General features: G+C 43.6%; 1 protein-coding gene across 1 annotated transcript; it reads right to left on the bottom strand.

Annotated features, from left to right (window-relative positions):
• Positions 1 to 83: 83 nt before the first annotated feature.
• Positions 84 to 23980, bottom strand: tsg101 (tumor susceptibility 101). Its single transcript, XM_033039109.1, has 10 exons — positions 23828 to 23980; positions 21533 to 21617; positions 16983 to 17048; positions 15304 to 15467; positions 13658 to 13784; positions 8722 to 8785; positions 6166 to 6269; positions 4105 to 4304; positions 1942 to 2181; positions 84 to 377 (listed from the first exon to the last, which is right to left on the bottom strand). Exons 1-10 carry the CDS (start codon positions 23891 to 23893, stop codon positions 288 to 290), a joined length of 1206 nt encoding a protein of 401 aa, XP_032895000.1. The 5' UTR covers positions 23894 to 23980; the 3' UTR covers positions 84 to 287.
• Between the last annotated feature and the right edge of the window lie 759 nt (positions 23981 to 24739).

Raw genomic sequence — 24739 nt, 5'->3', positions numbered from 1 at the left:
TGGTAGAAGTCAAGATTCTAAAGAGAAAATGATCCAGGCCTTTATAAGAAAGCTACCAAAATTAGAAATGTGATAAAATTACATTTAGCTTACAAGTTGAAGAATCTTTATTCCAATTTCTACCTCTCCTGAAAGTTACAGGTAAATACAAAGTGCCTTCGCAAAACCATATTTAAGAAAACAATCAATTAACATAATTTACAGCTAGAATATCCAATAACTTATCCTTTCGTTAAAGTTGGTTAATTGCAGTCAGTCAGATCCGGTTCTAAATATCAAAGAATCACTCAGTACAAGTCACTAAGGCCAGCTGTCTTTCTTGCTTTCTGCATCAACGCTCGAAGCTGGAATTGTTTGCGAGATAAGAGACGCACATGCTGTGGAGAGGAGAAAAATAAAATTTGTGACACTTGTGTAGATGGTGACATGCTATGTTTTGTAATCTTGAAATATGATTAAGCTTAAACGCTAGTGTTTCAATTCTGTTTCATTAACTTTAACAAGTTACCATGAATGATTTCAAATCATGACCACTTTTATAATCATTGCATATATAGAGTAATCAGTTGTATGATTTCTGGATCATCAACAAAATCATTCTTGGTGATACTGACAGTATTAGAGAACATTAAACTTGCAGAAGAGGATCAACACAAATGCAAGCAGCAGTTTGGTAAGAATAGGAAAGTCATTTATAACATTGAAGATCAAGTCTGCATGATAATAAGGGACAGAGATCCTAGTATATCAATACACTAAAGTTATGTCGGAGGTAAAAAAGACCACCAATAAAATAAAGTCAATACCTATGTAAAATCTTGTTTAGACCACTCCAGTGTAGCATACTTATCCCCACGTTATTTTACACATCCTTAGAGGCTTAAGAATAATAGAATTTGGTGATGTCTTTTAAATTGTTGAAAGGCTTTGATAGTGGATACAGAGGGAATGTTACCACTTATGGGGAAGACCAGAACTATACAAGGAAATTCAGATGGAACTAGCTACTGTATTTTTCTGAAGTAATGGTTAAGAGCTGTATTATTTTATCTATTTCCTCCTTTTAATGCATTACTTGCTGGTTCATAACCAATGCTTAATGGTACACTATTTGCTAGATTGATTTAAGTTACGAACTGACAGCATATTGCGCATTCATAAATTATGAATGAACTGATACCTGCCCCTCAAGTTACAAAAAATCTATTTAAATAACGATATAGCAGTTTGTTGGGCTTTCTACAATAATCAAGTGTATTTAATATAACCTAATCTACAAACAAATGTAAACAAACTATCATTATAATTTGAACTGATTCCCTTGACAATGTTGAATCACAATTGGTAATTTACATTGTCTTTAACCAAGTAAAACATTACATAATGCTTCACCTGAGCCTTAACTAAATTTTGGCACCAAGCCACAAAAGGTCTTATTGAAAAGAGCTTGTTTGGAACATGCTCTAGAACATGAAACTAGTCATCAAAGCGCTCGAGGAATGTGACATTAGCAATGGACTCTGCTACTGCATTATTGTCAGAACAATTATTCATGATGACAGACTACAATACTGTTGATATAGGTGAGAGCTAAGAACAGGGAATTATGATGGCAGATATGAAAGTAAAGGGTCAGTACCCATGGATGATCTCTCGTATGCACTAAAATGGGTACTAGAGAGGGAAGTTGAAACATAATTTAATGGAACAAGGATAGATGAGCAATAAGATTTCACGGACAAGGGGGCAATAAAGAGTGATAGGTATGGAACCAGAGATGCAACTTTAGGATTGGGGCTCACACCACATTGATCAGAGAACTTTAAACACTCAACCTGATCATATTACTATTCAATGTTGCTACTGCACTCAGGAGAATGAGGTGGATGATGCAGGAACTCAATACCATAAATAGTTAGCACATCAGTTCAAACTAATCACCTTTAAGAAGACTTCCAAATCAACGACGTCTCGTCTCAGGGCTTCACCCAGATAGAAAATGGTGTCCTCAATGGCATTCTCCTCAGCATAAAGATTGAGGATTTGTTTGTAGAGGGGTGCTGTTGGCACAACAACCTCATCAATGTCATTATTTTCAGACTGGCTCTCCATTTTCTCCAGTGCAACACTCAGCTCCTCATCCTTCTTCGTCAGTGCGTCAATGTTTTTGTCTACATCAGTCTGAAAAAGAAGGTTTTGAGTAATTGAACACTAAAACGATCAAACATCACTGAGTGGATAGGACAGTTTGCAGGAATACTTTAAAAACCAGAGGCAGGTGTTTCCCAATCAATATTTAATAACACAAAGCTCTACTGATGGTAGTCCCACATCAGTACTTTGACAATACTTATGACAATTTATATTTTAATATTCAGTACTGTGATAAATGAGAGTGAAGGAGAGGAGGCAGGAAGACTAATTCTTTGAGGGGCCCGATTGCAAAAACGAGGCCATGCCTCTGTTCTTCTTTGCCAGCTCTAAACTCCCAACATACAGATGATTACATTATTTCTAATGGATCCGGTGTGACCCTTCCATGAAGTATAAAGTTTCCTTTATTGTCATTCAAACTTTTAGTTTGAACGAAATTGCGTACCTTGCAGTCATGACAGAAAATAAAATAACAGAACGCACAATGAACACAGTTTAACATCCAACACAGTGAGTCTACCAGGCTCCTCCTCACTGTGATGGAAGGCAAAAGTCTTAAAGTCTTTGTCTCTTCTTCCTTGCGTTCTCTCTCTGCGTTGAGGCGATCCAGGCTTTCGATGTTGTGGCCCCCGCCGGGTGATGGTAAGTGTGGAATCCAAGCTCCGTGAACGGGCCGGTTCACACTCTACGGCCCGGGGCGGACGAAGCTGCCATCCTCCAGTCCAGCGGACGAAGCTGTTGTTGCGGGAGCTCCGGAGAATCGGTCACCAACCTGGGACCTGTGAGCTCACGATGTTGTCATCCACTGGGCCCGTGGCCGAAGCCTCTGAGGCTCCGAAGTCGGGCCGCTGCCGCAGCGCCACCACAGCCCCGAAGTCAGCCAGCTTCGCGATGGTGAGTCCTGGCTCTGCCTCCGGAGCCTCGAGGTTTGTCCCAGTTGGAGGCCTCCAGCTCCGCGATTAGGTCTCAGCACAGACGGAGACGGAGACACGACAAAGAAAAGGTCGCATCCCCCCCGAAGGAAGAGACTAAAACAAGTTTCCCCCACCCCCCACACATACTCAACTAAAAATAAACTAAAACATACATCTAACAAGACAAAAGAAAACAAAAAAAGGAAAAGACAGACGGACTGCAGGCGAGCCGCAGCTGCATGGCAGTGCCGCCACTTCCACTTGCAAGCTTATGGAGTTTAAAATAGTTAGAAAATATTCAAAAATGAATATGAAAACATTAGATTGATTATAAACATACCCACCTATCCAGATTCTGCATGACCTGCTCAATTACTCCAGCACCTTTTTTTTTGTGTAAAGCAGCATCTGCAGTTCCTAGTATATAAATATAATATCCACTGAAATAAAAATATAATTTTTCCCTTAAACGAAGGTTGGCAATCCACTATTCAAAAAGATGGGCAAAACACAGTGCTGGAATAATTCAGCGGGTCAAGCAGCATCTGTGGAAGGAATAGATAGGCATGGTTTCGGGCCAAAGGGTCCCAACACAAAATGTTGCCTGTCCGTTCCCTCCACAGATGCTGCATGACTCGTCATGTTATTCCAGCACTTTGTGTTTTACTCTGAGGCAAGGAAATTTGGTTAAATTTGGAACTGGCTAGTTTGGAGCAACCCTTTTGCAGGTTGATAATTTACTTTTCTTAATATAACTATGTTCCAAATTATGTCCAGACACGTGTTTTACAGCCTGCAGTTAAGACTGTTCCACTGATTTTACTACATTGACAGGATCATTGAGTAAGTCAGACTGGAGGGTGTAATCCTGATCTTTGCAACTTGCATGGTAAAAATCTGACCTGAAACATGTTTAAATAGAAATTATTAGGCTAATCTTTTAGTCCTCCTGGCAAATTTATGGTGCAATAAGTAATGAGAGCTGCCATTACTAGATTAGAAAAGGTTGCAATCCTTTACTGTGACTTGATCTTACCAGTTCCTGATCCAAGTGATTGACCATCATTTCCAGCTTCTGGTGGCCTTTCTTTAGGTCCTCCTCTGTCCGTTTGAGGGCATCAAGTTCAGCTTGGGCACGGTCCATTTCCTCTTTCATCCGCCAGCGCAGTTTATCACTAACTGCAGAGATCAGTGAAGCACGGATTGTATCCTCACTAATGGTGTCTCTGCCGGGACCTGCAACACAAACAGCTTGATGTTGACAAATAATTAAACTCTTATTAGGCTCAGTCAGCAAACTGTCCAGGACAAAATATACACATTGTCCCTGAGCCTTGGAATAGATTCAATTCACACACTTTGATCTGGCCATTTCCAAACACAGGACAGACCACATCTTTCTTCTGGTGTTGCTGTTAACCTTAATAGCACTTCAAAAGAACTGAGTGAAAGCTCAGAATCTTTCATTTTATGCTTTTATAAATGTTTTCATTTAGAGTCCCTAAAGGAAATATTTTGCAGGAAGAGGCAAACGGAGAAACACGAAAACAAAATTGTGACATGGACATCAAGAAAAATGTTTTAGTTGTGGATGGTGAATGGACTCAAGTGGTTAAAACTACCGTCTGATTAAACCAATGGGGGACATTGGAACTTAAGTTCCATAATTAAAATGAAAAACACTGGAAGAAAGTATTCCTGTTGGCATTGGTGAAACTCCACATTTAGCAATAAGAAAATATTGGGAATCCCAAAAAATGGTATGTTGGGCCAAGAAGAGTGGATTCACATACTGAAATATTGGGTCGATAGGCCTGACGGAAGAGGAACTTTTATCTCCAGTTTCATTGATTAAAAGACACAACATGGAAACAAATCCTTCGGCAATCCAAGTCCAAACTGACCATCGATCACTTGTTCATAGTAAATCTGTATCATCCTACATACTAGGGGCAATAGTGGTCAAATAGCTTACAAATACACACATCTTTAGGATGTGGAAGGTAACCGGAGCAGAGGGCACCCCTAGGAAAACCCAGGTGGTCAGTGAGAATGTGCAAATATCACACCGACACCACCCGAAGTCTGGATCTAACCCGGGTCTCTGGTGCTGCAAGGCAGTAGCTGTACCACTGTGCTGCCTGTCATATTTTTTTTTAAATCATTCTAAGAAATATGAAAATAAAATGATTTAAAATGCTGTTTTATATTGAGGATCTCGATTGGGATTTTGGTATACTGTATTGTACACAAGTATAAGAGGCAAGTTTTCCACTGCTGAGTAGTTGCTTGTAGCTGTCCGCCAAGTTTAGCATCAGCAAAATGCAGAAGATTCCTTTCTGTTAAACTTAATAGGCTTCTGGTGCGTGGTCTATGAGGAGCTAGAGGTCAGCTAAGATTCCTGTTCCTGATATAGCCAAGTGACATTAAAAAGCCGAGGTGGCTGATCTTAGTTAAGGCACTGATCAGAGTAGTGATGAGGACTCTGTGCGCCTGGGTTAAGAGAGGGGTGAAAGCACCAGTGTTTCTTCTCTTGATCGTCATGATTTTTGCAAGCAAGCACACATGTGGGAATTTACTATTGGACAGCAATAAAGGTTATGTTGTGATCCCCATCGCAAATAATTTGATCCGACACTTTCATGATTTGGCAGGGGGGCGGCAAAGTGGCGCAGTGGTAGAGTTGCTGCCTTACGGCACCAGAGACCCAGGTTTGATCCTGACCGTGGGTGCTTGTCTGTGTGGAGTTTGCATGTTCTCCCTGTGCAGATTTGTAGGTTAATTGGCTTCTGTAAATGATCTCTAGTGTGCAGGATTGTGTTAGTGTATGGCTTGATCGCGGTCAGGGCAGACTCAGTGAGCCAAAGGGCCTGCTTCCACTCTAAAATAAACTCAATATTGCCAACTTGCAAAGTCACTGGTGAGACACTGGATCAATGGAACATCAATCAGCTCTCAGTGCTCCTCCATCATGCCCACTAGACAGGAACTGAGTACATGCTAAAAGGAACCGACTGATATCAGGTCAGATGCCAGCTTATACAGCCCAGTATTTCCAGTATCCAACCTACAGACGATCAAGTATTTGTGTTCTTACCAACACCTGCGGCAGGAGGCTGGTTGGAATATGGATGCTGTTGCGCTGTGGCTGTGGTTGGAGGATATGCACCTGCCGGGGGATAAGGAAATCCTGGAAACCCTCTGCAAACATGAAAGAAAGAAAACCAAACCTCACCATCTCATAAAATATTTTAGTAAAATCAAAGTACAATAGATGGAAGAGAAGGAAAATTCTGCAGCAGACAGACAGTTGCCAGAGGATCATTGATACCAGATCCCAGCCTGATGTCTGGCCACATGATCAACATGGACTCTTGTTATCACAATCTCTGACTGTACACAATAAAGCACACAAACATCGAATATTGGAAAATGTCTTTTAGGAGGAAGTATATTCATGACCCAACTGACATTACTGACTATTTCCATCTCCTCAAATGGTTCATCCAGCTGTAGCCTGCAGTGTCTTTCCTAGTAGATGCTGAAAACAGATATAACATAGGAATTGCATGTGGCATCCGTACATCTACAACAGGAAGTAGATGTTCCTGACAAAGGGAAGCAGTTAATACCATCACCAATTACCATAACGCGCATGGTGATAAATTTCATACATTAGGCATTGCAGCTTTCTGGCAGAGGTTTCCCACAGGTTGCCGAGCACAGACTTCCAGGATTCAGAAGCAGTGATGCTGAATGATTGGTGATAGATTTCCAAGTCAGGAAATTAATTCACTGACCACGTAATTTCTTTCATCATTGTCAAACATAAGAAATAACGTTTTTATCTATGTATACCACATTATTCTTTGGACATCAGTATACTCAATTAAACCTATATTTCATCAACAAACTGTATTTACTCAACCTATTGTACAATCTGTTGATGATGGAAATGTTTCAAACCCTGAACCCCCGTGCTTAACAGCAACCCTGGGTTAACAATACCTAACCTTTATACTTCAACTCAACAGTGCTGTGAGAGTATCACATGGTGTGCAACAATTCAAAGATAACTTACCTTGTCTAGGGTTGTAAGGGAGAGGGATGAACGCTAACTTTCAGAGAGATGGCCACATCCCAAGAATGCTTTTAATTTTAATAGGAAAGGCAACGTTGCCAAGAAAAAGATACATTACCGAGGAAGGGGAAATTATTCATTACTAAGAAAGTAAAGAATCAGTCACTCCAGTAGAAAGGATCTGAATGTTCCATTCTGAGAGTTGATTAGCTGATTACTGACAGCACCCCCAACTTTCATGACAAGAAAGTTCAAAGATTGTTGGATCCCAAGCAAACACAAACGTGACAATAAACATGCAGCTTCTTTGGGGTTTCTGTCTGAGGATGCAAGGATTTATATTTCTTTTCAGCGAGCTTGGTTCCAGAACATTAAATGCATTTCAAACTAACACAAGTTTAAGCAGTGATTTTAGAGGTAGACATTTCTTATGATTTGCATCTGTTGAGGGAGCCCATCCTTTATTTGAAGATTATCACACTCTTTTGGTCCATGGATCTTTTGTATCTACTCGAATGGATTGGGACCAATGTTCCCTCTAATATTTAGTAGTTCGTATGCGCAGAAATTTTCTATTGTGCAATATTTTATGCTGTTACAAATGTGTGCGTGCACTGAATTATTGTGCAAATATATGATCTCATGAGCTTCTGGTGTAGCAGTTTTTACTATTTCGTTAAGCCATTCAACTTTAAACCAGCTTGCAGTTCTTTTGCGCTTCACACCCTTTCCATCCTTTGAATTTGACATGAAAATTTATTTCAATAAAAACTCAATAGCCAGCTACAGAATTTGAAATGGATCTTCGTAAACTGTACAACAAAGTCAATATGATTATGAGATTTTATCAAATAAGTATAAATGATACTGTATAATTATTGATTACTACATTTTAGGTAACATTGTAGTGTCTATGACATACAGACTCTTAAATGCTTTTGTTTTTTCAAATGAAACCGTTCTTTAGTTTAACACTGTAACAAGTCCTCCCCCCCCTCTCTCCTCCTTTCCCTCTCCTCCCCTTCCCCTTCTCCATTCCCTCTCTCCCTTTCTCCCATCCCCTCCCTACCTCCCTCTCCAAGGTCGAGTCCTGTCCATTTACCGCTGGGTTCCAGCCAACAGCGCCGCCATCTTTGAGGAGGGCGGTCCTGGCCAAAGATGATGGCCCTGGCCCTCCCCCTGGTGAAGCGTGGGGATGCGGACCGGATTTCCCGATGCCAGAGGGGGCTGCAGCTGTCCCCGATGCCGGATCGGGACGCGGATTTTGACATTCGAAAAAAAACTCTCCGCTATAAAATGCCTCCACTATCATTTATAGCAGAGAAATGTCATAGCGGCGATTTCCCTCCCCCCAAATTTCAAAATCCTTTGTGCGCACATAAATTTTCTTTGTGCGCTGGTTTCAAAACTTGTGTGCGCGCATACACGCGCACAGCTTAGAGGGAACACTGATTGGGACACGCACACACGCACAGTACTGAGGAATACCAGCCAAGGCTATATGGTAAAAGGCAGCATTCAAATTGTTATAAAAGTGCTCAGTATTGCTAATCTTGTAAATATAAATTGTACCCAGTATTGGCATGGCCTGCTGGATATTGTGCCATTCCTGCTGTCATTCCAGGCATGTAAGAAGCTGAAATAAGAAAACAAACAGCATAGCTATTAATGGTGTGTTCAAACAGCACACATAACAATGTGCATACGTCACCACAATAAGTACTGAAATAATTACTTTATAATAATAATAAAGAAATTCTATCAGTTATGTATTAGACATTTATGCAGTGTTAATGGTTGAGAACATATTAGTTCTTTACACATTGGCATCAGATAAATTATATATGAATACTACCAACATAAACAGAATTAATGGTTCAATGTTACTTTGTCACATATAACCAGATACAGTGAAATGTTTTTGCAAACAATTCAGTGAAATCTTACTAAACATAAGCACAATCATACCCAAATGAAAGAATACTAGATTACACTAAGGCAGCACGTAAGAGTCGCCATGTTTCTTGTATCTTGTATCTTTCATGTTTCAAAGTTCTTAGAAATTATTGAGTCTTATTGTGGCTTTAAAAGTACAATTAATTTTGGTGCAATTAATGTTATCGGTGCAGAGTCCATGCACAAACCTTCCAGCTGAAGATGTAAGCCCATGGGCCGGATCATCTGACTGATGTGCAGACACTGATCGCCAACTATCTGTACATATGGCGGTTTCTGCTGAGAAGGCGGGTGCATCAGCGGAGTCCCTCAGTGATTGATGGGCCCACCACCCACATGCCAGCCTATAATCCTTCTAGGAGCCAAGTCTCCTCTATAATTAATCCAGAATATTTGCTTCACCTGGACTGCTGAAAGGTGGTCCCACAAACACCACAAGGGAATGAAGCAGTTGCATCTAATTGTTGTGCAATATCCTGCAAATTCTCGTGGGTTTTAGCACTACCATGCTGCTGCTGCAGAATCATGAAAACACTATCAACGTAGTGTTCAAGTAGGAGACACAAGGAACTGCAGATGCTGGAATTTGGACCAAAACACGGTACTAGAGGAACACAGCATGTCAGGCAGTATCGATGGAGGGATGGACAGGTGATGTTTAGTGTCGGAATCCTTCTTAGACTGAAGAAGTGTTCAGGTAGGTCTACTATCATTGGGATTAGGGACAGGGGGCATTGGAGATAGTGATTGGTGGGGTTTAGTGGCAGAGAGGTGTGTTATAAATAACAATGCAGGTAGAACATCTTATCTTGTGGATTAATGCTTCCACCTGATGATTAAGTCAACTCACCACTGTTTATTCATCTGAATGGAAATATTAACAAATCTGTGATTTATTGCAGTTACATCCTATTTAAAACTATAATATTTCTGTATATATTTATCTAATAAAAAAACAACGTTTCTAAACTGCATTACTGATTAAAAACAATAACTTATAATTACTATTGGTGATGTAATGTTGAAAATGTACTGAGCTATTGTTAGCTCCCATGCTGAGAAGCAGAGTCTATGGAACAGATGCACTAGAACTATCTACTGCACTCTGTATCTTCCCCTTTCCTCTCTTTTATTTTCTCTCTTGTATTGAACTTGAGTTAGACTTCATTGTATATATGGTGTATCTGATCTGTCTGGATAGCTTACAAAACAAAGCTCGCTACACGTGACAATAACAAACCTAAACCAAACAGTGGCTGAGATAATATGTTCCACATTACTCTCTGCTGTATAATTTACCAATTATGTCTTCGCTTAGACTTTCAATTATGTTCATGCAGTTATACATTGTCACCACAATGACATTTGTGTTACAAGTCTCAGATTGCAAATTGTTTCACAAAGCTTGCGAAGCATTATCTATATGCACCCTCCCTCTAGATAGATGGTCAGCCAATTTTGTTAAATTATATCATATCAGATGCTAGGAGTAACATAAGTTGCCTGAAATAATAGTTTTAGATTTTTTTCAGAGTGATGTGTCCATCACAACATTACATCTCAGCATTTCACTCTAAACCTAACCACATATTATGGGAGTGTGGCATTTAAGAATTACAGGCATAAATGTGTGTGTGATCAGACTGAAACACAACAGTTAATGTGCTTTAATTTAACTTCACTGGAACAAAAACACAAATAGGAAATGTTGTATACTATCTGGTCACTGTTGACGTTAGGAGAGAGAGAGATGGATCAGCCATGATTGAATGGTGGAGTAGACTAGACGGGCTGAATGGCCAAATTCTGCTCCTATCACATGACCTTATTTGCCTTGGGGATAAATTGGAAGGGCCACTTAATTGAAGGATTAAGGAAGGCAGTTGGAGGGATGAATGTGTGATACTGATTCTGCTCTTCTCTGAGCATTTCCCACAGCATTGCATCTCACAACTTTAAGCTCCTTCGTATCCTCACTTATTAACTATAATGTTTATCGCGAGTGACCTACGACCTGGGCATGCGCAGTGGGAATACCAAACGCACTTATTAGTTTTGGTAAAATTGTAAATTGTCCCTCGTTTGTGTAGGATAGTATTAGTGTGCGGGGTCGGTGCAGACTTGGTGGACCGAATGGCCTGATTTGACAACGTCACTGTCAACAGGGAGGTCAGGTGCTACCCAAACAATAAACCATGGATGACCAGGGATGTCAGGAACCTGCTGAGAGAACGGAACTCAGCCTTTAGATCTGGCAGTGATGAATTGTACAGCACTGCCAGATCTAAACTAAAGAGAGCCATTAAGGAGGCAAAGATGGCCTATGGAAGAAGGATAGAGGGGTATTTCAACGAGAGGGACCCTCGGCGTGTCTGGCAGGGCATTCAGCAACTCACAAACTATAAGGGCAAGGGGGGGCCGATCATCTGCAGCAGTAACAACTCGCTAGCTGAGGAGCTCAACCATTTTTTCGCCCGGTTTGAGCTGAATGAGGCAGAGCATGCACCTGCAGCCGCAGCCGCACCCAGCACTGACAACCCGCCACTCGCTGTGAGTACGGAGGACGTCAGAAGAACACTCCGCAGGGTCAACCCCAGAAAGGCTGCTGGACCAGATGGCATCCCAGGGAGAGTATTGCGGGACTGTGCAGACCAGTTGGCGGAGGTTTTTAGCAAAATCTTTAACCTCTCTCTCTGTTAACGTGCACTGTCCCTAAATGCTTTAAGACTGCTACCATCGTACCTGTACCCAAAAAAACATTCCTTACGAGCTTGAATGACTATAGACCTGTTGCTCTCACTTCGACCGTGATGAAATGTTTTGAACGGCTGGTCCAGGCCCACATTAAGTCCTCACTCCCACTCACCCTGGATCAGCATCAATTTGCGTATAGAGTTAATAGGTCAACGGAAGATGCCATCAACACAGATCTACATTCTGCACTGGCACATCTGGAGCGTCCTGGCTCATATGTGCGGATGTTATTTGTAGATTTTAGTTCTGCATTTAAGAATGGTGGACAAACTGTCTGATCTAGGTGTTAATGCAAACACATGTGGATGGATTAAGGACTTTTTAACAGACCGCCCACAGACTGTCAGGATGGAGTCCAATTACTCCCCAGTCCTGACGCTTAGCACAGGTGCGCCACAAGGATGTGTGCTGAGTCCAATCTTGTATACAATATACACTTACGACTGTACACCAACACACAGTACAAACAGGATCATCAAGTTTGCGGATGACACGACTGTGGTGGGACTGATAAAACAACGATGACGAGTCTGCCTACAGGGATGAAGTCCAAAAACTGACCGTCTGGTGTACCAAAAACAACCTGGCACTAAACCCATCAAAGACAAAAGAACTTGTCGTTGACTTCAGGAGGAAGAGGAGAGAGGAACCTGCTCCCTTATACATCAAAGGAGACATGGTGGAGAGAGTCAACGACTTTAGGTTCCTGGGAATAAACATCTCCCAGGACCTCAAATGGCAAATGAACACCGTCACTCTCTTGAAGAAGTCTCATCAGCGGCTGTATTTCCTGAGGTCTCTACGGAGAGCTAACGTCTCACAGCCGCTGCTGCTGTCCTTCTTTCGATGCGCCGTGGAAAGTATCCTCACCTATGGAATCCTGGTGTGGTTTGCCAGCTGTACTGTGGCTGAGAGGAGGGCGCTGCAGGGAATTATAAAAACTGCGCAGCGCATTACAAACGCTAACCTGCCCTCCTTGGATGACATATACAAGGCCCGATGCTTGCGCAGGGTCATAAATATCAAGAAAGACACATCCCACCCTGCCAACCACCTTTTTACTCTGCTACCCTCGGGGAGGCGACTCAGGTCTCTGCAGACTAAAAAATAGTTTCTACCCATGTACGGTAAAAGAGCTTAACTCCAATAGTGAACACTGGGAAGCAAGAAGTAACTTCGAGGAATACCGCTAAATTCTTTTAAACTCTTTCAAAACTGTATCTATTATTTTACTATTAACTGTACATATGTGTATTGGTTGTTGTGTTGTATTTCTTTTAACGGAGGAGAAGCAAATGGAATTTCGTTGCTCAGTTTTGTGCAATGACAATAAACATATTCTATTCTATTCTATTCCACACTGCATCTCTAAAATAAACAAAATATGAATTTCTGCTTCAGCAGTGAAAGGGTTATTCCAAATATATCTCCAACTGTAAAAAGGATACGTTTACATGAACAGAATTTAATATGCAAGCAAATAGCTCTAATGTTTAGTTGAGAGATACGTCAACATGGATACATGCCCTTTGGTCCACCAAGTCCGTGCCGACCAGCAAACACCCATTCACACTGTTCTATGTTAACCCACATTCTCATCCACTCACTACATATTAGGGATGTGAGAGGAAACCGTACCACATGGAGAAAATCCAGATAGCCACATGGGGAGAACGTGTAAACTCCACACAGACAGCACCCAAGGTGAGGATCGGAATGGGTGCTCCGGTGCTGTGAGGCAGCAGCTCTACCAGCTGTGCCACCGTGCCGACAATGTCTCCTTGCAAAAGTTACTTACGAGTTGGCGGCCCTGCAGCTTGATACGAAGGGTAAGATGGAGGTGCAGCGAGCTTTGAAAAGACAGGAGGTTCCTCTCCAAACATGACGATCATCATCTGAATCAGCCCATAGAGGTCAGAATGTGGCTAATATAAAAAGACAAGACATTTATCACAACACATAATCCTCCGCCATTTCCGCCACCTCCAACGTGACCCCACCACTCGCCACATCTTCCCATCTCCCCCCATGTCTGCCTTCCGCAAAGACCGCTCCCTCCGCAACTCCCTCGTCAATTCTTCACTTCCCTCCTGCACCACCCCCTCCCCGGGCACTTTCCGTTGCAACCGCAAGAAATGCAACACCTGTCCCTTCACCTCCCCCCTCGACTCCATTCAAGGTCCCAAGCAGTCGTTCCAGGTGCGACAAAGGTTCACCTGTATCTCCTCCAACCTCATCTACTGCATCCGCTGCTCTAGATGTCAGCTGATTTACATCGGTGAGACCAAGCGTAGGTTGGGCGACCGTTTCGCCGAACACCTCCGCTCAGTCCGCAATAACCTACCTGACCTCCCGGTGGCTCAGCACTTCAACTCCCCCTCCCATTCCCAATCCGACCTCTCTGTCCTGGGTCTCCTCCATTGCCAGAGTGAGCAACAGCGGAAATTGGAGGAACAGCACCTCATATTCCGTCTGGGGTCCTTGCGTCCCTTTGGCATCAACATTGAATTCTCCCAATTTGGCTAGCCCGTGCTGTCTCCTCCCCTTCCTTCACCCTCTAGCTGTCTCCTCCCACCCTCCCATCCGCCCGCCCTCGGGCTCCTCCTCCTCCTCCCTTTGTCCTTCTTTCTTTCCCCACCCCCTATCAGTCTGAAGAAGGGTTTCGGCCCGAAACGTCGCCTATTTCCTTCGCTCCATAGATGCTGCTGCACCCGCTGAGTTTCCCCAGCAATTTTGTGTACCTAAGACATTTATTAATGTTTCTCACCAATGTTCTCTATTCCTAATTCCGTAGAGATGCTACTGAATACATTTGCAAAGATGACAGAGATACAATGTCAAGAAATACAAACCAGATCAACAGCAGAAGCGCAACAGAATAAACTCACAAACTTAAACTAACCACAGAAAAGAAACGAGGGATGTTATTCAAAAGAGCAGCAAAATGGAGCTCTGACTTCAGTCGCCTCTGCTGTCCCGATTCCTCCGACATACTTCGGCAGGCATTATCCAAAATCTCAATTCTCTAAATTCCCTCTCCTTCAGAGTAGCAATCCGCATTGAAAGCCACCAAGACTTCAGGATTCTAGGAATGTTGGCTCCATACACTTTAAATGCATTCTTAAATTAAGTTAGACAATGACAGGGTTAGAGCCGTGAGGAGAGTCATTTTACTGGGTCGAAGAGATTTCTCGTGCATTAGTTTATAATTTTGTACAGACTGAAGGACCTAGATTTCCATTAAATGAATTTGTTGACACTCCATAATCTAACTTCTTCCATCGCTTCCATACTCTATTACTCAGGGTATTTGTCTCTGACTACCTCTAGGGGTAACAGCTGCCAACAAATGCCTCTCCCCAAAAACGTAGGTGCCAATATCTGCCTCTTCAGTAGAACGCAGGGGCACAAGTAATTGTCTTCTTTAAATCCTGTGATACTCACATGTTTCCACTCGTGTAGATAGGGGAGGTAGATTTTCCCATTGGCATCAACGTGCTTTCCTGTTCTAATCATCATGGTACTGGTGGGTTTTACAAAGCAGATTGGAGGATTGTAAGGGTAAGTGTCCAGTAACCACACGCATATAGGGATATTATACATATTTCCTGCAAAGATAAAGAGGTCAGACAGAGAACTTCTTGTCGCCAAAAAACATTATAGTTTATTTAAATAGGATAAATGCAGGAGATCAGGATTTATTTCAAATACAAAGAAAAGTTCACAATGATAAACATTATATTCCTATCTATATCTATGAACTAACACATTGGGGCGGCACCATGGGGCAGCTGGTAGAGCTGCTGCCTGACGGTGCCAGAGATCTGGGTTCAATCCTACCCGTCTGTGAGAGGTTTTCATGTTAATTGGCTGTGACCGCGTGTTTCCTCCGGGTGCTCCGATTTCCTCCCACACCTCCAAAGACGTGCACGTTTTCAGGTTAATTGGCCTCTGTAAAATTGCTTTTAAAGTGCAGACAAAGTGGGATAGCATGGAACTAGTGTAAACTGGAATCATGTCTGAATTAATTTTCAGTGTGGACTCGGTAGGCCGAAGGGCCTGTTTCCATGCTGCATCTCTAAACTAAACTAAAATTAAGACTGAAGCACCAGGTCAGAAGGCCATCACCAATGATCCACTCAAAATCTTCCCTATTCACTGCCAACCCCTACCACCTGCCCCCAACCATGCATCCAAAAAGAAAATTACAGGAAGACCTCCGCCGGAAATTAATGGATCACACCCATTAGGTAGCTTGGTTCACAAGTTAGCTCAGCTCACAGGTTGTCTCATACTCAAAATGGCATTGCTCCACAGTGCATGTAGTATAATCTCCCTTCAGTGATACAACTTTTAGTTTTAGTTCGAGAGATACAGCATGGAAGCAGGCCCTTCAGCACGTGCTCACACCAATTCTATGTTATCCCACTTTTGCATCCACTCACTACATAGCAGGGAGCAATTTACAGACACTAATTAGCCTACAAGCCCGCACATCTTTAAGATGTGGGAGGAAACCGGAGCACCCGGAGGAAACGCACATGGTCAGAAGGAGAACATGCAAACTCCACACAGACAGCATCCACCGTCAAGATCGAACCCGGGTCTCTGATGCTGTAGGTTCTGGTGCAGCGGTTCTACCAGCTGTGTTACTGCACTGCCCAATGTTCTGATGACATTGCAACAAATGTCAAAATCAGGCGCTTTAACCATTTGCCACATGGCCCCTGAGAACTACCTACTAAATATCTTAATGTCAAACTATATGTTGAAGAGCATTCATATTTAATATAGAATGGACTATTTCTCAAAGATTTCACTTTCTATTTAAATAATGCAGCAGATATGTCGCCCATTAATGATACAAGCATTCGTGATTTTCCTGTCATACAACAGACAGCCAGTGAAACCACACCCATCATAACCAAGAGCCCAATAATTTCAACTGGTTTCGAGAACAGAGGCAAAGAGCTTGCTTCAATTAATTTACATTTATCTCAATGTTTGTATGTTTCAAATAACTATTTTAAAGTTGTAACTATTTTAAGACATTTAAAGGGTTTAAAATCAGCAACAGCTGACAGAAAAAGAAGCCCAACAATTGTTCACTTCTCCTTTCTTACCTCTGTAGCTAACTGGGATCGTTCCAGTGAGACTCATCAGCTCCTGAGAAGAACCATTGTTAAATACTGAAATAAGAAAAAGGAAGAAAATAAAATCAACATTTCATTCTATCACAAACATCAGTGATAAAGGACTTGGGTCTACGGAGAAAATGCTCAAGCACCACCAATATGTAATGAAACCATGCCACCTGGTGCAGCAAAGGAGACTAGCACAGGGAAGAATACACATTCCACAAGTAGTAGAGCTGCATGTGGTGTGGAGCTGAAGAAGTCTACACATTTGTGACCTACCACAATCAAAACGTCAGTGGGAATGAACCTTCGAGTCTGATGGGTCCAGACACAAAATGTCACCGATCCACGTTCTCCAGAGATCCAGCATTTTGTGTATTTTTCTGTAAACCAGCATCTGTGTTCCTTGTTTTAATATTTAAAAGGCATTTGGATTGGTATATGGATAAGAAAGGTTTAGAAGAACATGGGCCAAACATGGGTAAATGGGATTAGCATACATAGGGCATCTTAGTTAGCATGGATGAGTTGGGCTAAAGAGCCTGTTTCTGTGCTATGATTTTTGTTTACTGTGTCTACAGGCTTGTTATGCTGTTGCAAGCAAGAATTTCACCGTTTCATTTTTGGTACACATGACAATTAAACACTCTTGATGACTACTGGATCCTACCTTAAGGGGCAAATTATGTGGGCACAAGGGCAACAATATGTTCCTGCAGTCAAACAGGACAACACTGCTCAATGTACATACACATTCCCCATTTGACAAAATGCCATTAGCGAGAGGCACTGGACGGTTGCAAATGGGGTGGAAATGTGCCACAGATGCAGTAGAATTGAAGGGGGCCATGGAGTTGTAGGTCACTTAGCAAAATCGTAAATTTAATCTACGCAATAATAATTCTAGTGCACAAACCACAGATAGATTGAAGGCATTGGGAGAAAACTCAAAGTACCCAGAAAGGATACCAAATTCATTGAGGCCATCCAATGCAATGAGCAGGTAGTCAGCCTATGCATGACAGCAGCACACTGTAACCAATGTCAGCGCATCTCAATTGCCTTTACATCAGTCTTTGATGCATGGCTCACGCAGCGAATATGATCTTTTCACTCATCGCACAATGTGGACATCCCAAATTATTCCTTGAATTGAGTAGCTTATTGGTTAAGGTGGGCCATGTTAGGAACTAAATCAAACATAGAGCAAATGGGCCAAGCATGGCAGATTTTACATCCTTGAACTACACTATTGGTTTATTATTATCGTGTACCAAGACATAATTAAAAAAATATTTTGCATGCTAATCAGGCAAAATAATATCATACACAGGTACTTTGGGTTGGCAAAAGGAAATAAACGGAGTGCAAAATATAGTGTTAGATCGACAGAGAAAGTGCAGATGAAAAAATGCAAGGGCCAGAACAAGGTAGACTGGAAGATGGAAGTTCATCCTCAGCATCCGAAAGGTCCATTTCAGTCTGATAGCAGCGGGATGGCAGGGAAGAAGCCGTTCTTTAGTCTGGTTTGTACGTTCTTTCAATCTGTTGTATCTTCTGCCGAAAGGGAGCAGCAAGAAGAGAGAACGACGGGTATGCAGGGCTCAAAATTAACGGTTGCCCGGGTGCCATTGACCACTCAAAGCGCCGCCGGGCAACTAAACACCGAGTAATTTTGCCCGGCTTGGCAACCAGATACTGGTTTGTACCGAAGATAGATACAAAAAACTGGAGTAACTCCGCGGGTCAGGCAGCATCTCTGTACAAAACGAACGCGACGTTTTGTGTCGGCGGTGACGGCTGTATTGCGTGGGAAAGATACTAGGTCTAGGTGCGGGGTGCGGAAGGGTCGCAGCGAATGACGGGCGCTGAACAGCGAGCGGCAGCGTCTCCATCTCCTCCTCCTCCCGCACCCCACCCGCCCTGATAAGGGCCACTGCTTGCAAACCCGCTAACCAAAGATCTTATAGCTATAGGATCTTTGCCGCTAACGGCGCACTTTCAAAACAAACCCTCCTGCACGCCGAGGCCTCTCCCTCCCTCCTGGCCCCGTCATTCGCTCCGACGCATCTGCACCAAAGATACTATAGCTATAGGATCTTTGAGCTGCACCGTTCGGCCCCGCACCTCGCTGTTGGCTGGCAGCGGGCCGATGTTGTCCGAGGAGCGCTGACCTTCCTTCCTCCCCACCTCGCCCCCCTTCTCTCTCTCTCTCTCTTGTAAGCCCCCTCCACCCACCCCCCCTTATCCTGGGACCCCTCCTCTACATCCAGCATTGATCCCCATTCCCGCTTCTATTCAGTCCTCACTGACATCCCCTGTGCTCCCCTCCCCATCTCCCCCCCCCCCCCAATCTATTCATTCTGCGCTGATCACCCTATCCACCTCGCATTGATCCTCCTGCCACCCCCCCCCCCCCACATCCATCCTACACTGGTTTCCCAATTCACCCTGTACTTACCCCTTTCCCATCCATTCTGCACTTCTCCTCCATCCATCCTGTACTGATCCCCCATCCATCCTGTACTAATCCACGCATTCATCCCGTACTGACCTACCCTCCATTTACCCTGCACCTTCCCCTCATTCATCTTGTAGTGATCCCCCATTCATTCTGCACAGACGTTCCGATCCACACTGTACTGACCCCCCCCCATTCATCCTGCGCTGATCCCCCCCCATCCATCCTGTACTGATCCTCCCTTTCAAGAAGAATGGGGGGAACAGTCTGAAGGGTCTAGACCCGAAACGTTGCCTATTTCCTTTGCTCCATAGATGCTGCCTCACCCGCTGAGTTTCTCCAGCACTTTTGTCTACCCCATCCATCCCGTACTGAACCCCCCCATTCAACATCACTGACATCCGTCGTGCTCTCCCCTCACAATTTTACCTACTCCAACACGTACTAATTCACCTGCCTCAATCCATCCATTCTGCACCGACTGCCTTCTAGCCCCCCCCCCCCCCATCTATCCACCCCGCACTGATTCACGAACACCCCCCTCCCTGACCCTATTGTCCTGGAAATGTCTTCAGAGCGAACATTGATTATGTTTGATAATGGAATGCAATCAAATATGTTTTAATTCCCAATGTTATTATTTGTTTTAATCCATAAAGATGGATTAATTATATTGTGAACACGTGAAACATTAAAACCGCAATGTTCGATTGTCACTGCTACCGTTGACACGTTATTACAGAATTCATTTTAACGGCAAATCAATGCTCTTAATATGGAATATCAGTACTGTAGTTATTTAAAGAGCAACATTCACAACTATACGTACGCATATATGTTACCATGGTCCAGGATTTATTGACACAGGTTGATCATATGCTGAATAATTCAACCACTATTTTGTTTGGAAGTGGAAAGAACTAATAGAAATTGCATTAATTGCAATGTGTAAAAAGAGTTGAGATACTGTCTTATAATTTTGCTGCATGTCATTGTGGGATATATCATGTCTTGATTGATGAATGTTTAGTTTGTGACTTTATTTGAAGCAGAAATAATATGTGAATGCTTCATTGAGTATAATTCCGACTGGTAACTACGCACTTCGTCCGAGCACATTATCGCACGCGTCATGCAAGCCATCTTAAATGACCACCTAAACTGTCATTTGGCAACCTAAAAAGCTGCCAAGGTTGCCCGGCTGGCAACAGGGAAATAAAGTTAAGCGAGAGCCCTGGGTACGAGTGATCCTCGATTATGGTAGCTGCTCTCCCAAGGGGGAGGCTGTTGGTGGGGAAATTTGATACCTGTATGTAAAATTACGAAGGGCATAGATAGCATGGAGTTGTTATCTCTGGATTAAAATATGAAATACTAGAAGGAATAGGTTTAAGATTTGGGCATGGTGGGGGGGGGGGGGGGAATGACCGTCTAGAATAGAGGAATTGAACACACATGAACAGATAGGGCTGCAGATCATGCGTTACATATGTTAGATTGGTATCTTGGTCGGCACAGACCAGATGGGCCTGTTCCTGTGTTTTATAGGTCCATATTGTGCTGGAAAATGCTTTGTTCCTCTGTCAATTCTCATTTCATCATCGGCAGTCCCAGTCCAGCTGCAGCAACTCCATCAGGACAAAGAAATAGAAAGTTTGTCACTTTGAAAGTACATAATTAAATAGAATGCGTCAAAGCAAAGTGAAATAGGAATCATTTGATGCAGGTAGTATCATTTTTTACATTCCATTACCAGGGGTTTTGGGCATTGGCTGAGTTCCGATAAATACTTTGAAGTTGTGTTATCTGCATTTGTCAGTCATTTATGCCAGAAGAGAAGATTCTGCTCATCCAGACCGGCACTTTCAAAGCTGAACTAAATCAACAATCAACCATCTGTGAATACAGTGAATTCATATTCACTGCCTTACCAATATCTTCGGTGCAATGCATTCCAGATCTTCACAACACATTGGGTTAAACAAAACACACATTTGCCATGCCATTAGAAAAGTCAAAACCAACATCACTGAAATTAACAGATGCATCTTACAAGTGTTATCTTAATACTCACCATATGAATCGTTCACAGGCTTGAGGTCTTTATATGTTGAGGTAACGTTTAGAATTTCTCGCACTGTCAGATCCCTGTATTTATACTGCAAGAGATAAAATATTCCACATAGCAGTTTCCACATAGGTCTCTTCCACTCCCTGCGCTTCATTCTTCTCCTGACCCATCCCCTCCACCACCCTTGCCTCCCCCTCCTCACCCGTTCCTACCATCACCCTAGTCCCCCCCCCCCCTCTCCTCCCACATCCCCACCACGATTTCTCCATCCACGGCCATGTCTCTCTCCTTCCCACCTCTTCCCACTACCTTCCTGGCCACCCCACTCCCAACCCATTTCACAATCCAATCCCCCACCCACCTTAGTCTCCTCCTTTCCCCCGCTCCGCCCTTGTCCCCTTTCCCAATGCCACCCTTGTCTCCCCCCTTCCCAACGCTTCCTCAATCTCCACACCTATCCTATTCATGTACCTGTCTGTTTCTTAAACGTTCCAATAGTACCTTCCTCAACTACATGCTCTGGCAGTTTGTTTCATATACCCACCCTCCCTTGTGTGAAAAAGTTAACCCTCAGGTTCGTATTAAATCCCCCTCCTCTCCTCCCCTCCCCCCCCCCCCTATACCTCAGGCCCTCGAGTCCTGGCAAAATCCTCGTAAAATCTTCTCTGCACCCTTCGCAGCTTGACCCTTTTCCAATGACATGACCAAAACTGAACACTATACACTAAATGTGGCCTCACCAACATTTTATATAACTGTTACATAATCTCCCAATTTCTATACTAATTTCTCTGACTGATAAAGGCCAATGTGCCGAAAACCTTCTTGACTACCCTATCTACCTGTGACGCCACTTTCAAGGAACTATGTACATGCACGCCTGGATCCTTCTGCTGTACAACATTCCCCAGAGCCCTACCATTCACTGGGTAGGTCCTGCCCATGTTACACTTCCCAAAATGCAACATCTCACATTTCTCTGTATTAAATCCCATCAAACATTCCACAGCACACCTGCCCAACCGTACAAGATCTTGCCACATTTTTTGACAACCATCTTCAATGTCTACAATACATAGAAACATAGAAATTAGGTGCAGGAGTAGGCCATTCGGCCCTTCGGGCCTGCACCGCCATTCAATATGATCATGGCTGATCATCCAACTCAGTATCCCGTACCTGCCTTCTCTCCATACCCTCTGATCCCTTTAGCCACATCTAACTCCCTCTTAAATATAGCCAATGAACTGGCCTCGACTATCCTCTGTGGCAGAGAGTTCCAGAGATTCACCACTCTCTGTGTGAAAAAAGTTCTTCTCATCTCGGTTTTAAAGGATTTCCCCCTTATCCTTAAGCTGTGACCCCTTGTCCTGGACTTCCCCAACATCGGGAGCAATCTTCCTGCATCTAGCCTGTCCAACCCCTTAAGAATTTTGTAAGTTTCTATAAGATCCCCTCTCAATCTCCTAAATTCTAGAGAGTATAAACCAAGTCTATCCAGTCTTTCTTCATAAGACAGTCCTGACATCCCAGGAATCAGTCTGGTGAACCTTCTCTGCATTCCCTCTATGGCAATAATGTCCTTCCTCAGATTTGGCGACCAAAACTGTACGCAATACTCCAGATGTGGTCTCACCAACACCCTGTACAACTGCAGTAGAACCTCCCTGCTCCTATACTCAAATCCTTTTGCTATGAAAGCTAACATACAATTCGCTTTCTTCACTGCCTGCTGCACCTGCATGCCTACTTTCAATGACTGGTGTACCATGACACCCAGGTCTCGCTGCATCTCCCCTTTTCCTAGTCGGCCACCATTTAGATAATAGTCTGCTTTCCTGTTTTTGCCACCAAAATGGATACCACCCACTTTAGTCACCTGCTAACTTGCCAATCATGCCATGTACGTTTTAATCCAAATAATTGATATAGACGACAGACAGCAATGGACCCAACACTGAACCTTGAGGCACTGGTCTTCAGTCCGAAAAGCAACCTCCCACCATCACAGAGGTGATGAAGACATGTTCCATGAAGACAATTTTCTAATCATTCAGCTCTCCCTCCCTGGACCCCACCCTCCTGAACAGCCCACCTTGACGTGACGAATTGTGAGCGGTGCGCGGTTACGTGACGAAAAGCGAGTCTCTCCCCCTCCCATCCATCCATCTCTCCCTCTCCCCACCGCCCAGCTTCGGCCTCACACTGGCCCCCCTCCCCCTCCTTTACCCCCTCCCCACTGACCGATACCCACAGACCTCCGGCCGTATATCTACACGCCCCATTTGCGGCACTTACCTTTGGCACCATTCTTTTCAGCGCCCCCTCGGTGACCGCCATGGCGACAGCTCGCTTACTTTCCATGTATTTACTTCACTGCGTCTTCTGATTTGCTTTTTGCTTCCGTTTCCGCCCACGCAGGCCCCGAGCGGAAGCGAAGACGCGGAGAGCGCCGTCACGTGATAAGAGAAGAGGGCGGAGCGCCACATCGCGACATAAATCATGGGCGGGGCGCGGTAAAGTGACGATGATTATGGGCGGGGCTCGTTGACACGTGATGGGGCGGTGGGCGGGGCTCTGTGACGGGTCAATGGGGCGTGGTCTATGCGCTTGTTTTGCGATCCCAACAGATACCTAAATAGTTCAAGAAGGAACTGCAGATGCTGGAAGATCGAAGGTACACAAAATTGCTGGAGAAACTCAGCGGGTGCAGCAGCATCTATGGAGCGAAGGATGCTGCTTCACTCCATAGATGCTGCTGCACCCGCTGAGTTTCTCCAGCAATTTTGTGTACCTCAGATACCTAAATAGGGTGGTTGCACGAAAGGTCACTGGGTCATAGGGCTCGACGCACGGAGCCGCTAAATCCAACTGGAAGACATCCGGCACTTCCGGTATATGTTATTAATGATCGAAACGCGTACTTTCCTACCTGTTAAAAACCGCCAAAATGTTGAATTTCTGCGCTGAAAAAAAATGTGGGAGTCGGGGTAAGTGTGAGAGACATGTACCTAACTTTAGAATTCCAAACGTGAAGGGACAACAACAGCTAAAGTGCTTGGTAAACATTGAAAATATTGGGAATTATCGCGTTTGCTCACTGCATTTCATCAAGTAAGGCATTATTTGTGTTGTGAGGGATAAGATGATTAAACCACCACCATTGTGAGGGGCCGAGTGATTGTAGTCCGCGACCTTGTGATGGGCCGA

Source organism: Amblyraja radiata, chromosome 20 (assembly GCF_010909765.2).
Source record: "Amblyraja radiata isolate CabotCenter1 chromosome 20, sAmbRad1.1.pri, whole genome shotgun sequence".
NCBI classification, from domain to species: Eukaryota; Metazoa; Chordata; class Chondrichthyes; order Rajiformes; family Rajidae; genus Amblyraja; species Amblyraja radiata.
Note: the sequence above shows the minus strand (reverse complement) of the source record. Positions and strands in the feature narration are given on the sequence as shown.

Coding starts and splice junctions, on each gene's coding strand:
- tsg101 (XM_033039109.1), bottom strand. CDS start 23,893: ATGGAAAGTAAGCGAGCTGTCGCCATGGCGGTCACCGAGGGGGCGCTG. Junction 17,049..21,532: donor GCCTGTGAACGATTCATATG/GTGAGTATTAAG, acceptor TTCTTATTTCAG/TATTTAACAATGGTTCTTCT. Junction 378..1,941: donor ATTTGGAAGTCTTCTTAAAG/GTGATTAGTTTG, acceptor TCCTCTCCACAG/CATGTGCGTCTCTTATCTCG.